This window comes from Scomber scombrus, chromosome 19 (assembly GCF_963691925.1).
Source record: "Scomber scombrus chromosome 19, fScoSco1.1, whole genome shotgun sequence".
In the NCBI taxonomy this organism is placed as follows: domain Eukaryota; kingdom Metazoa; phylum Chordata; class Actinopteri; order Scombriformes; family Scombridae; genus Scomber; species Scomber scombrus.
In genome coordinates, this window is record NC_084988.1 from 17610448 (window position 1) to 17625256 (window position 14809).

The 14809-nt window shown below is 41.9% G+C and overlaps 2 protein-coding genes across 2 annotated transcripts in view; one reads left to right on the plus strand and one right to left on the minus strand.

Moving 5' to 3' along the window:
- Positions 1–11554, plus strand: part of LOC134000614 (uncharacterized protein KIAA1522 homolog) — a 28356-nt gene extending 16802 nt beyond the window's left edge. Inside the window, exons 3-8 of the mRNA XM_062440005.1 lie at positions 4941–5084; positions 5268–5311; positions 5429–5564; positions 5769–5879; positions 6127–10104; positions 10659–11554. Of these exons, the coding sequence (XP_062295989.1) occupies positions 4941–5084; positions 5268–5311; positions 5429–5564; positions 5769–5879; positions 6127–10104; positions 10659–10708 (4463 nt within the window). The 3' untranslated portion in view covers positions 10709–11554. The remainder of the gene's footprint in view (positions 1–4940; positions 5085–5267; positions 5312–5428; positions 5565–5768; positions 5880–6126; positions 10105–10658) is intronic.
- Positions 11555–11840: 286 nt separating this feature from the next.
- On the minus strand, positions 11841–14435 carry LOC134000443 (zona pellucida sperm-binding protein 3-like). The gene is made up of 9 exons (XM_062439783.1): positions 13944–14435; positions 13746–13858; positions 13553–13659; positions 13275–13449; positions 13070–13184; positions 12914–12993; positions 12734–12822; positions 12390–12535; positions 11841–12008 (listed from the first exon to the last, which is right to left on the minus strand). The coding sequence occupies exons 1-9, from the start codon at positions 14433–14435 to the stop codon at positions 11841–11843; spliced, it is 1485 nt and encodes a 494-aa protein (XP_062295767.1).
- Positions 14436–14809: the final 374 nt, after the last annotated feature.

A 14809-nucleotide genomic window follows, 5' to 3' on the forward strand; every position in this document is an offset into this window, starting at 1 on the left:
TTATATACCATTTCATTACTATTACATTCTGTAAATAGATTTTAAAATGTCAATTTATTTAAAATTCAACTTCATTATTTTTATTATTATTTTGTTTATTTTAATTCTTCTGTGCTTTGCTTTTTGGGAGCAAACACCAAGACACATTCTTTGAATGCTTGCACACAAAGACCTGTGATGGCTTGTGTCAAGGAAATGAGCAAATTAAAACTTTGTTGTAGAGCTAAACCAAATACATTGTTGGAAAGTCCCAACCTGGCGAGTAAAATATGTCCGTATAAAGATTCTACCCGGCTCCCGCTTAGAAATACTGATTGACCTCTCAATTCAGTATTTACAACTTCCAATTCTATGAAAAACATTAATATTTTTTAAAAACTACAATGCCATAGAGCTGTGCCATGCAGCCTGATACAAATCAGCACCACAGTTGTAGTTCTTCCGGTTTGCAAAGTAGGGTTGTAAAACAGGGTCATCAAAAGATATATCTACTGAGTATATCAAATATCTACGGCCTATCTAGTAATACAGTGCATCCAGAAGATATATATGAAGGAAAGTAAAGATGTTGGTTTATATCAGATATTTTAGCTAGTATTCTAGAAATGGGGTTTTGGGTTGGTGGTTCTTCCAGTTTCCGTTTTGGCAAATAAACCCTTTATTTCTCAGAATACAAGGAGACATAATAAAAACTGATGGCTTCAGCATTAACCTATCGAGTTCGCAAGGACTTTTTTTTTTTTTTGGAGAAATCTTTAAAATATCATTAAAAGAAAACTTTAACCATTCAGCCAATCGCAAAGCTTCAAACTCTGAATACCAAATTCAGTTAATCTTAATCTGAAAAAATCTTCATACTAAATGGCAAACTAAGCATCATATACGTTCACTGAAAATTCAATATCTGCCAGAAGTGTCATCAAAACAAATTTTAATGCCGAAATTCTGTTAAAATATTACACTTTCCACTGAGAATAAAAGGAATGTCTGCCGTTTTGTTTGTTTTTGCAGATAAACTTGACAATCATGTGACAGTCACATGCCTGATAACAAGCTTTCTGCGCCTGCTGGGCTCCAGCAACACTGGCTCACTGAAATAAATGGGTGATAACAGCCTCCTGAACCCACTATAGGGTTTGTAGGCCTCTACTAGCACATATGTTTGGGACAGATGTGTGATGATTACACCTAGTCAACAGGCTAACAGTTAAATCGAGTGGGTATATGCATCTGGGGGTTAACTTTCTACAATTAAAATTGAGGTACATACGTTGGTGTTTTGTAGTCTGATTCCAGTGTTTCTTTAGACTGAACTAAGCTAACACTAATAATAACTAAAATCCAAACAATTAAGATATTTTTCCATCCTGGCTGCAGTCCTGGTGTAAGATGTGCTGTGGTAAAATCAGTGTTAATGTAGATTGGTTGCACAGTTAGTCACAGCTAGTTAAAGTCACATTTGAGATAAAAAGCCAAAATGTATACTCTGATTTGTGGCCTTGATAGAAAAAAAATGATTAAAGTAAAAATCTAAATGTGGTAAAAACCACAATGGGCTAGATTCAACAATAAATTCAAACACATGATGGCTCTTCTTGTCTTATGGGACAGATCTGGCTCCAAGGAAGGTAACTGGAGACCCCTGATCTCAATCTACGACTTCTATACATGTCAGTGGTGACTCTGCCTTTCCGTTTCTGTCTCTTTTTTAACATCTTAATCAGTCACAGAACAGTATTGCTCATCTAAAATGGGTAGTCATAGCTTCAAGTTACTTAGTATCTCCATGGTTGCAAATAACAAACACTCCTCACTGCTGTCTGTTTGGCTCTTTACAGTAGTAACATGTTTTCTTCTTTCTCTGTCTATTTCCAGAGAATCCATATTTTATCAAAACAAAACTTCCCAACAGCTGTTTACTCATTTAATACATTCTCCTTTAAAGCCACTATTATTTACAGCAAATCTGATTAAATGTAAGCATAATTCCTCCAGAGGATTTTCTTCCACACATTGTTTTTCCTCTCTGGGGGCTGCAACTTGAATAAATTGGTCACACAGAAACATTAGATTTAGTGTGTTTATCCAAATCCGAGATGTAAACATCAGTTTGGGGTTCATACATAATCACTTCCAGCCCATTAATGTCGCCAGCAATCCACCAGTGACAGATGGCGTCTTTAATATGTCAGTGATTAATATGGACACAATTACAATGTGATCACAGAACCAGTGATAATTTGAGCCCCTCATTAACGTGTAGCCGTGTCCCAGCCACCACTCCATGCCTCTCCAGTAAGGCGTGTTCAGTCATGGTAACTGGATACTGTTAGTGTTGTCCTAGACTGACTTTACCCTACACACACATATCAACTTTCTGTTTATCTACAGGCAAAGCTATCCACTTTAGTAGTGATCTACAGTATTTCTATGCGTTACTAGGTACTGGTAACACATGTGATTAATTTCTGCTCTTTTCCTTGTAAACCGCTTTCGTTTGAGTCACTCAGTAGGATCACAACCATGGGAATGTTTTCCACTTGTTCAGATGTCATACATTCCATGTCATGTCTGCTCAGCACACCAGGAAGTGAATAAAGCCGATTCACTGCAGATGAGCTTGAGGTGTCCTAAATAGAAAGTGAAAAGGAGAAGAAATAATTACAACAAAGTATTTGTCCCAACATAACATAAGAAATTTGACTCAAGAACAAGTTTAATAAAAGTTTGATGCTTTTATAGTTCAGAAAATACATTTCTAGTTTTCAGTTCTCCATGAATTGAGAAATAAATCCACTGTTGTTGTCTGTATTCTTAACATATTACAATCCTAACGTACTGCTGCTGGAAACAATGGGGAACATATTTCACATGTGTGACCATGTGCTGTGGAGCTGCAGGCCTCTTTTTAAACATGTTTTTAATCTTGTTTAAGGAATGAATTAGTTCAATTCACTTACTCCCCCTTGTGGCTACATGATAAAACTAGTCTATCTCTTAATAAATGAATGTGGGGAAGTAAATACATTTGCTATGTTGGATTTCTATAGTGATAATGCCATAGGATGTAACAAAGTAGTATAATAGTTATGAACACAACTCAAGCTGCGGCTCAAGAGGGAGCCACCTGTGATGCCCTGAAATCCTTGACAACAGCTTTCTCCTCTGTGTTTATATGTATGATCTCAGTTTGATCTGTGTGCTGACTGACCAATCCCAGAGCAAGCGTATTTGCAGATGGGGAACGAGAGGGATGGCAGGAATTAGGCTGTAGAGGATTAGTGTCTGAGCTCTGAATGTGTATTGGCTGTTGAGAACTTCTCCTCTCCGCATGGACCTGAACTGACAAAAACAACTTAATCTAAAAAACAAGCAAGATTATCATCCTTTCTTCATCTTCTGGGATGTTTTTTTGAAACTGATGGCAAACTGATAAACCATAGCTGTACATCTGACAAGACTTTGATTTTCTTCCACTTCCTTTAAAACAACTTTGTCATAGTTTTTGGTGCACTTTTGGATTATTTGAAGAGATATAAGCGAAGTCATGGTGGTGCTTCTGATTAATGACCTCAATTCTAATGTCTACTGCTTTCCAGCAGTCTTCAAAAAGAAAGGTGAGTGAAAGCAGTAAATGTCTGATTGTAATAATCAACAGACCTGATTGGTTTATGACCCAAACCAATTACACCTGCCCTGATTGTTGAAATGTATTTGCTATTCAACTATGACCAGGACAGGCTGGGTCAACTAGCTCTCCTAAGACAAGCAGTAAAGTAATTTAAGTGTAGACCATGAAAAAAAAACCCACTGTCAGCTTATAATGTTTACTCTGCTGATGCATATTGTGCTGTGATTCACATTACACCTGTTCTTTAAGGGTAATAAAAAATAATTAGAATTTTGCACATTTATAGATAATTGATTATTGGAATTTTCTATACTGGAGCACTTCTAATGCTGTTACAGAAGCGACAGTGGTAATAATTAGTAGCGATCACTGAGCACATGGCTGTCAAGGCTAATTCCAGCATGGTCTTACAGTGACAGTGTGGACACTAGAGAACAGTAGGTGGCTAAATGTAGAGCAGCTGCCTCCATTACATAAATGTGTCTTAGCAGGTTGTTAGCCCAATGATCCCACACTGTGGCCTGGAAATGTGAGGACACAACCTGTATTACACAGTTGCATCACATGTCAGGTGGTTAGCTGTCCACAAAAAATGTAGCCAACTACTCTTTTTATTGAATTTTATCAGGCTTTTATTGAGTTTCCTATTTGAAATGATTAAGTTTTTTTTGAAATGTAGTCAGTATGCAGTAATTCATTCTGAGTTTTGTATGTTCTAAGTACACAGCAATATTGAAACCAGTAAATCCACTTCACTTTGTATGACAGTAAGGCATTAGAAGAGGTTTGTCAGGTTTTTTGTCATGTTTAAAGTTCATGTGACTGAGTGTAATTTGTATCACAAAGCAAATGTGTTTTTTTTTGGCTGGTGCCAATGGTTCTGACATGTTACTATGGGTTTTTTTTTTAAAAATAATTAACTAGAGATAGAATTGATACAGTTCTAACTCTAGTCTAGCCCTGCATTGCAAGTAGAACTGACACCAGTTTTATTAATTTCCTTCTCACTGTTGGCTGGTAAAAGGGGTAAAACTGAGCAAACATTTCTGGGTTTTTATATAACGCCTTCTTAGAAGTTGTTGTCAAAGTCCCCAGCATTTAATCATGGGGTTTCAACCCTTAATTTTGTTTTTCTTTATACATCTCATTAACTCTGAAACATTATTTATTGTTTCTAGGCTTAAATGTGTCCAGCAGAGACCTGAATGCTCTTGTCCTGTCCATATGGCTTCTTTATCTACTGTTACAGTAAACCAGAGCTTTGAGTTTATCCATGCTGATCCCCTCTCCGCTCTCTCTCTACTTCTAGCCGTCCCAAAGCGAAATGATGATGACAAGACCCCTGCACCCCCATTGCTGCAGGAGAACGTGTTCATTGAGGCCAGCAGGCCAAAGTACTTGGAGGACCTCCACACGGAGGCCCTGGAAGGATTGAAAATGATGCAGCAAGAAGGTACAAAACACAAGTGATGCAATCTTACAGCTCAGCAGTAAATTAGAGGTGTCCTGTGCCAACATGTTGATAACTGTTTGCTGATTGTTTTTTTAAGAGGGTGTGTACCTGAGGGTATAAACACTACTAAGAATTTTAAATGGCATTGTAAATCTGCAGAGTTAAATATTGCTCTCTTTGCAGAAACCAATAATGGAGTGGTGTACCAAGATAACGAAAGCACAATTGTAAGTGACACATCACACCCAGAATTGCTGTTTGCACACACTACAAATGCACAGTTCAGGTGATTTTTTTTTCCTTCCAAAGGGATTAACAGATAATTGTATTTCTGCTTCTGCCAGTCCGCAATGACAGTCCAAACAGAAGGTGATGGTGAAGGGTTTATGACAGACAGCACCATTGCTGATACATCTTCGGTTGTCTCGGTACAATCATCTGTGTCCACAAGATCATCCCGCTCTGGACTCACCAGGCAAGGTAACTTCATCACAAGCAAAATGCTGTTCATATCCACTCTTGGTCATTATGGAACATCTGGTGATGTACACACATAAACTTACTGATTTGAAGTGTCATATGAACAGGTTTGGATTTAGTTAAAAATGTTGCGCTTTAAGGATTTACGAAAGGATTGTGTCTGTAGCTAATATCATCGTTTCTCCCCTGCCTGTGTTTGCCAAGGATCAACATTCAGGCCCTTAAACTCTGGGAAAAAGTCAGAAAAGGCCAAGACAAGAAGACGACACAGGAAGACTGTTGGGGGTATCCCACAGCATGTCCAGAGAGAGCTGGGTATGTAGCTTATCTTTTAAGTGTATGCCTTACAAAAGAAATCTGTTTGTGGATTCAATTATATGACTGGAGAACATTCTATATTCAAAAATATAATGGTATCAAATTAGTTAATGTCTTCTGTTGTTACATTTTTGTCTTATTGTGATTGTTTTACCCCTGTTACCCTACACAGTGTCCATTACAAGTCCATTCCCTTAACTTTTAATATGAAGTTGTATTAATTAATCCTTTTGTCTTCCGTCAGGTCTGGACAGAGTGGGCTGGACAGCGTCTTCGAAGTTAGAAGAGGAACAGCTTTATAATGGTGAGACTGATGACAGCATGACCACTGATGAGCCACAGCTGGCAGCAGAGTCCCAAAAAGAAGCCAGTCCCAGCTTTCGGGCTACAAGAGTCATCCAGCCCATCAGAAAACACCAAGATCAGCAGCTTTTTGCCACCCATGCTAGTCATAGGGATGACTTGGCCCTGCTGCATCGCTTGGGCCCTGACTTGTCAGGTGGGCAGAGGCCTCGGTCCTTGGCTGTTCCCTGGATGACTACTGCCAACAGCCTCCAGCCGGAGCCGCCCAGCCCCGTCATGTCAATGTCTCCCCAGGCTGCTTACATGTCCAAAATAATTCCCAATGCTGTGTTGCCACCCTCCATCGAGGTGGTGGAAATCAGTCGTGGGCGGAGCCGCAGCAGCGTCCGCACTGTCAGCAAGACCAGCCTGCTGCTGTCCAGCCCGGCTCCCTCCCGTGCTTCCACCAGATCCACTTCCTCAAGAGCCTCGAACATCACCTCCGCTTCTCAATACAATGCCTCCCATCTGTCTGATAGCTCTTGTTGGAGCAACTCTGAGTCCTCAGAGACCTTGGTATCTGACTCATCAACCATCTCCAGTAGCAGCACCCCTAGACAGAAGAGGTCGCAAGATGGAGATGCCTCTGGTAAGGAAGACAAAGTCAGTGTTCACTCCTCCATCAGCAAGGCTTCAACATGCACCTCTAATGGCAAGCTCATTAGTAAGGGAGGCAAGACTAAGAATGAGGGGCCCTTTGTGCGTAGCCTCTCTGTCATGAAGCCCAAGCGGGCTCCTCCTCCTCCAAACCGCTCCTATTCCCTTCACAATAAGCTGAAGCGACGCTCACGGGATCTGGCTGAAGTTAGGACCAATTCAGGGGAATCCTCTCTCCATAACGTCTCAGTCTCAGGTGAGGAAAATGAAAAAAACAAACCTGGACCTTCTCCTGTGTCTTTGAGGATCATGGACAGTCCAGACTACAATGCTGACACTAGCTCTCTGGATGACTCTACAGGCTCTGGGTCATTCAGTCCATTTAAATCCCAGCTGCAGGCAGTGAAGACAGAAGAAGCTGCAAAAGTAGAAGAATCTAAAGATGCTACAAAAGAGAAGCAGGAACCACTTCAGGAGAATAAGCTAAGCAAAATGATCTCCCCGTCCAGTGGCTACTCAAGTCAAGATTGCACATCCCCACAGCTTTCTAAACCTCCCCACAGCTCATCTCCAAGGCACAAGAGAGGCATTTTAGCCAAGCTTCAAAGGTTATTTCCTGGATCCACTCATGCTGGTTCAGCTCCATCCCCTCTCACAGAGCCAGAGGCCTCTGAAAACACAAAATCCACTGCTGATGCTTCAGTTGACACTGTCAGTGTCAGCCCCTCTGTACGGGCGTTGAAAGAGCTCTTTAATATCCCTCCGCCACCTAAAGTCCATGCACCTCCTCCCCCTCCCCCAGAGGTATGGGCTCACAATAAGCGTACCTTTGAGTTGCTGCTGGGACCCCCAGCACCTGATAACACTTACGCCATCATAAAGAAGAATCCTAAGGACAGGAGACAACAAAGGCAGTCTCCCTCTGCATCTGCAGAGGGCTCTGTGAAAACAAAGAAAGTTCAAGAAAGTGGGTTTTTGAATGTAGAGATTCTCAAAGAGAACAATGAAAGACTGGTTGAGCAGAATGATTTGAAAGGAAGTAGCAAAGTGACAGAAAAAGATGAAACAGTAAGAGTTAGTGAGAGATTAAATGGCATGTTAGCTAAGGCTGTAGAGAAACGTGGAGAAAAGCTGGCAGCAATGAAGGAAGAAGAATCGAAGAAGACATCTACACAAGCAACAGAAGGAAAGACTAACACTGATACATTACCCACCATTTCATTAGTACGCATTTCTCCATCTCCCTCTTCGCCTCCAGTGCAAGCTGTTGCGTCCCCTGAGTCATCCTGGCCCCCACCACCTCCAGCAATAGACCAAGTGGGTCCATTACTTAATGGGCCTGATGACATAGATTTCCCTTGTCCACCTCCCCCGTTATTTTATGAGGAAAGGTTAGTTATGCCTATGCAGGTGCCACCAGAGAAGTCCATTCCTGGTACAGCAAACACTGAGCAGGTTAACTCTGCTTGCACAACTACGTCTGTTGTACCAGTTGTGAAAACAGATTGTGTTAATGTGACCACAGAGGCTGAAACACTGAAGACTAGTTCATCCCAGGGGATTGCACCACCACCCCTTAATATCCCTCCTCCACCACCCTATACAGCTCCCCCTCCACCAGGTAAAGAAGTCTCTCCTCCCAAGAGTAAAGAGGTCAATCTTTCCCCACCTAAAGAGTTTTCTCCTCCGCCACCTGATGAAATCGCTCCTCTACCACCTAAAGAGGTTTGTCCTCCGCCCCCTGAAGAAGTCTCTCCTCTGCTACCTAAAGAGGTTTCTCCTCTGCCACCTGGAGAAGTCTCTCCTCTGCCACCTAAACAGGTTTCTCCTGTGCCACCTGGAAAAGTCTCTCCTCTGCCACCTAAAGAGGTTTATCCTGTGCCACCTGAAGAAAAATCTCCTCCACCACCCATGAAGGTTTCTCCTGGGATGCCTAAAGAGTCTCCTTCTCCCTTGGAACAAGTCATTCCTCCTCCTGTTACGGGTGTCTCCCCCACATTGGTTAACGTGGTATCTCCTCCACCAGTTAAAGAGGTCTCTCCTCCTCTGGTTATCAAGGACTCCGTTTTGCCTGCTGAAGAATTTGCTCCTACATCTTGTCAAAAAAATGTACCTCAAACTTTGGAAGAAGCATCACCTGAAAGCAAACTTCCTCAACCACAAAGTATTTCACCTCCACTTCCCACTGAACCTGTGACTTCCCTTCAGTCACAACCCCAGTCAACAGAGCAAAAAATTGATGTTCCATTTGAGAGCATCCCATCTGAATCTGAAACGAACCCTGTTTCCTGTACCAGTATTCTCACTCCCCCTCAGAGTATTCCACCTCCGCCTCCCTCAGAGTTTCTCCCTCAATCTCAGGTTCCATCCCAGAACACTGTTGGTCCAGCAACCCAGGAGGCCTCCCCTTCATTACCAGATGAAGCCTCCATCCCACCAGCTCTTGAAACCACTCCTCCTCCACTGGCAAACATTCCTTCACCTCCACCTCTTCCTGCGCAGGATCTTGCCAGCATCGAGCTTAGCCCACCAGGTACAGAAAACCAAAGCCCAGAGCTGCTCTCTGCCCCTGTTGTACAAGAGGAACCCACTCCCATTGTCACCCCTTCCCTTCTTCAGTTGGTTAAGCTGCGGTCTGTCAATAGCAGTCCTGAGCCTCCCAAAGTTCAGGAACAGGCCCAGGTCACCATGATGACCGAGCAGCCCAACAATCAGGTGCCAGGTCCATCTGCCAATGGTGAGGCTCCTCAGAAGCCCATAAGACGATCTCTGATCTTGACATCTCCCACATCCACTTCTCCACCTGTCACAATCCCATCAGAACCAACTCTGCCCAAGTCCCAGTCTGCTGTGATCTCAATCGCATCTTCAGCCACAGTCCTCTCACCTATGCCCAAAAAGCCTCCTACTGCCATGACGACCTCGCCTTCCATGAACCTACAGGAGGCCATCCGCCTGAGGACAGCAGCCAGATCAAAAGACAGCCCTGCATCTCGCCTCAGCCTGCACTCACCTACATCACCAGTAGACTCCCGAAAGTCCCCCTCCAGCACAGCCAGCTTTATCTTCTCTAAGAGCAGCAACAAGGCGGTGATAGAGACCAAGCCTACAGTGGAGGCGACAGAAACCTCACAGAACAACCCAGATGTTTCCTCTGTAACAAAGGAAGTCAAGATGCCACCACCTGTTGCAAAAAAACCCAAAACAAAGGCCAAAGAGATGGAGACCAATGAAGAGGCAGAGCAAACTGCAGGACAGGAAGCACAGCCAGAGAGTGTTGGGGGTAAGAGAGATAACCAACTGTAATTAATACACATGAGACTTAGACTATAATGATGTGATGTTTTTTTTGATTGAAACAAGAGTATGAAAAAGGCTAAGAGTCTATAGCCACATTAGCAGCTCTGTGAGGTTGTACTTGGGCACAGCAGTCCATAGAGCTGATGTCAACACGCTAACATTAGCACAGTGTTAACATGCTTGTTGCCATTCGTCTAGTATAATGATTACCACGTGCACCATGTTTGTTTAGAGTGTTAACATGCTAACAATTTTCTAATTGGCAACAAACACAAAGTACAGCTGAGGCTGATGGGAATTTGTTAAGCAGGTGTTTGATGATGTGGTCCAAATGTTTTTATTTGCTGTACTTTGGTTTATAACCAAAGTTATTTCACAGCAATCCATCCAATAGTTTTTAAGATATTTCAATCTGGACCAACGTAGCAGCCTGTGGACCGACATTATCATTATTACAAAAATATTGTACAGTTCTTTCTACACTCCATCAAACTAACTTTGCCTATATTTTCCAACCTCTATACTTCCATACTTCAGATAAAACAAACATGACAGCAGCAGGTTCTGTTGAAGGAGGAGCCACATGATGGTATTGACTGAAGACAATGACCTGGGAAGGACCTACCAGTAACACTGACTTTGCTGCAAGTTGGTGTTCACGTGAGAGACAAGAAACTGGATTATTTCAGAAATGGCATTTTGAAAAGTTTAAATCTGATGTTTATGGTGTGGGTATTAATTTTCTCAAGTATGTATTTTGCATTTTACTAAGCGTAAATACAGTATATTTTTGCCAGATGGTCCTCTGAGCTTTACTGTTGCAAAAGATGGGAATATACTGCCCTCTAGTGTCTAAAAATGATTGTACCACTTACGCCCTGCTGAATCAGAGCTTGTAGTCAATGATCTTGACAATGGGACTTTTGGGGACTCATCTGTAAATATAGCATACATTTGTAAATTCAATAGTAATGATGAGTTCTGCTCTATGTTTTCCCAAAGGAGTTTCTGCACCATTTATAAATAATTATCAAAGTATAATGATCTTAAGTTATTTTTCTGTCATGCTCAGAGGATGGTCTCAACAGACATTGATGTCTGTCATTAATCAGTTGATATAAATTCATGTTGTTTTCTGGAAAATCCCACGTCATTCTTTGTTTCAAGACTTTGCATGAACACAACCATTAATGTAAATCATTTTCACAGAAAAAGAGCATTCATGTCAAGTTATATTAAAAATAATTATTTTGGAGCATGTTTTCTGCTGCTTTTAGTTACTGATAATGGGGGGGCTTTGCCTTTCCTCATAGTTGTTGCTCCAACAATGGTATATTTCTGTGTTTCAGTTTAATATATTTCAAACTGGTTTCAGAGACTAATGTAATAAATGATTTATAAAAGAATAAAGATCTATGGAGAGATGAAATTGGGTCAGTGACTGAGCAAGATCTTGTGTTCCAATGTTGCAGTTTTCCTGAAATTTCTTCCCATGTCTGTATTGGAGTCACTAATATCTCTTGCACAATAATGTTATAGCTACTATTGGCAATCTTTGAATCAATCAATTCATACACTTAAACATTTTAGACATAGTTTGATATCAAGTTATGCCACCAAAGTCCATTAACTGCATTTTCATGTTTCTTTTTATTGAAGTTAGTCACACAAGCCTTATGTTATGGAGAGTTAGAACAGCATTGATTCATTAAACCAATACTACCTCCATGTGAAATACCAAGTCAGCTGCTCATCATCCACAACATCTGCCAGATCATCATTCCCCCTCTCCACTTCAGAGGCTCTTGTGCTCTCAGCCTCTTCACTTCTACCTGTGTACTTCCTACGTTCTTCCTCACCTTTAGAGTTCAACGGCTGTACCTCTCTCTGTAAGTCATCATGTGATAACAATTGCTCTAACTGCGCCCAATTACGCAACACTTCACCTTCCTTCTGATGTTTCAAGTGGACAAATTGCTCACCTTCCCATCCCTCAAATCCTTCCTCCTCTCCACTCTCTAAAAAATTCTCTTCTGCTTCATACCCTGATCCAGCCTCTCTTAACCCACTTGAATCCTTCTCTTCAGACTTTTTCCCCTCCTCCACTAAGACCCTGTCCCTGAAAACAAATGTCTCTGGCTCAGGTTCTGTCATCACTTCAAGGATAAGCCCTCTTCTGCTTTCTTCTTCTTCATCATCTTCAAGCTCCTCCTCCTCCTCCTCTTCTTCTGTGGAGCCTTGCTCTTCTCCATCGTGATACTGGAGTACATCCACATTTTCCCACAGGTTTTCTTGCGCAGTTGTGGTCTCTCCCTCTCTTGTCATGGTGATTCGGGAGGGACTGACTGGGAGAAAGCCATCTTCTGTTGTGTATGGCTGATCAGAGACCGACATTGACCCACTGCTGGCAGAGCCTTGGAAAGATTAGATGTCAGATGTCATTTTTTATGATGAAGATTTTGAAATCACTTTGCAGTAATGCACCTCATTTTTTGGCTGACACCTGAAGTCATATTGCATGTAGTTAAAACAACCACTAAACATCCAATCTGACTAGGCATCGGTAAATAAAAATCTAATAAAAGCTAAAAAAAAAAAAAAAATTCACAGACCTTCCATCATGGCTCTCCGGGGCTTAGAGGTCACACATTGTGAGTTACAGCATTCACATATAGAGTCGTCACCAGCTAGGGCCTCCCACCTAGTATCAACACAGATGTACAAATATGCTCAGTCTGGTCAAATTCTGCTCATAGTCCTGGTAAGCAAATTAATTTAGTGTTAAAATTCACCTATTGCCTCTGTAGGTGCATGATTTATGAGCAGGACCCAGTTCCTCTGATGTAACAAATAATTTGCAGTGAAGGTCGACCTGAAAATGAAGACAGGATTAAGCTGTAGTCAAAATGATTTGAATTCAGGGAATCCTAAAGCTACTTGACACTCGCCTCAGTGTCAGGGTCAGATATGAACTGGAAGGCATTCATGGAGAATCTCAGGGTCTTGTCTGTGCGAGAGATGAACTGAGAGGCCCCTGGGTCCCTCTTGCTGTCCAGCATACAGCTATGGATGGCAACAAGATCACACTGATCTCAGCTGATTGCAAGTCAGAGCACCAAGGGCAAAATCAATACATCGGTCTACAATACATACCCAAAATTGTCAATGATTGTGTATTTGAGGGACGATTTAGAGCCACTGGATGGAGCAGCATAGCAGGTATTGATGTACAGTTTCCATCCAGTGGGAAGTTGAGAAGCAGTAACTTGGAAATTAACTGTCTGCCCAAGCTGGTACACCTGAGACATGGCTGGTCTGCTCCATGAATCTAAGAGTTTGTGAAAAGGGAATCACATCACATGGAGCCATTTGATTGACATTTGTCAAAAATTTTACATCCTAATATGCTACGAATAATTCTTTATGCATACCATCCATCAGTTCAATTTGGAAGTCATTAGGACGTCCTTTCAGCCTTTTACGCACAACAGCAGTTTGCCAGGTGGGCTGAACAGCCAGTTGGTAGACATGATGGTTCCTGAGCAGGATGGAGGTTTTGAAAGTTGTAATTAGTGGGCCAAGACATGACACACAAAATACTGAACATAGAGGAACAAGTCCGACCTTTGATAACGACATTCAATCTCGACATCCACCCGATGCGCTCTGCTTGGGAATCGTTTTGGCGATGGCTCATAATGGAGCACGAATTTGTAGACCAGATAACCATGGGGCAGCTGTCAGGAGGGATTGTAAATTGAGATTTAAAACTTTAAAAAGTAGGTTTACGCTGGGAACAAGTAACAGTCTTGGACACAATACCTCACGCTGTGACTCGCACGCTGTCAGAGGATATGTGAAGAGCAGGTCGCCGTATGGTCTAAGAACCCCGTTGCTTTTGCAGGTGCTACCCAATTTCAGCTCCGTAGCTTCAGCACCCAGCCCGTAGAAAGCTGGTTTGACTCGCACGACAAAATCAGACGTGGAGCAGGTCACAGAAACGTCTGGAAGTGCAGCAAAGTCCGACCGGATCTTTGCTTCAGGCTTTTCTGGACGCACGAATCGAGGCGTTACAGGTGACGTTTGGGAGCTAATTTGAAACAATGGAGAGGAGCCGGTAAGTACCCTCTGGCCGGATTTTCTCTCGCCTGTTACTGACAGTTTGATTGCGTCGGGTATGGATTTCGTAGTGCCCAGTTTGACAATCTTTTTCCTTCTAAGTGCAGATGCAGATTCATTAGTGTCCGCTGCACAGCTGAGAAGGCCAAGTGATAAAACACTCCACATAATATAGAGATGCCACTTTGTTTTCATCGCAACAGATTTCTATCCTTCTATCTTTCCTTATCGATCTTCGCGTAAAACCACCACTCAGCCACAGCTGGAGGTAATTAGTGGCGATGATAAATTGGCAGCCTGCTGTCAAACTGGCGAAGTTAAGCCTCGTTTCAGTTGATTTCATTCTCTAAAGGATAGCTTTCCTTGGCTACAGATGTCTTTGTGTAAATATGACACAATAACTTGATATAATGATTATTAAGTAGGCTACATTCTGGAAACAAGCTGACTTTAAGAAACGCACAAATGGTTTCAGTCATAACTTTCATATTAAATTAAATAAAATGAAGAAAATAAAGTTGAATGATAAATTATAATATATAGTAATATGGTTTATTAAGGACTTTGTA

Bases quoted from the DNA above. Each gene is read 5' to 3' on its own strand.
- LOC134000443 (XM_062439783.1), bottom strand. From the start codon at position 14,435: ATGAAAACAAAGTGGCATCTCTATATTATGTGGAGTGTTTTATCACTT. The intron at 12,536-12,733 runs GTCTGTGAATTT...AATCTTTCCAAG, and splicing joins CCGGAGAGCCATGATGGAAG to GCTCTGCCAGCAGTGGGTCA. The intron at 12,009-12,389 runs GTACTCCAGTAT...GATGACTTACAG, and splicing joins ACCTGTGGGAAAATGTGGAT to AGAGAGGTACAGCCGTTGAA.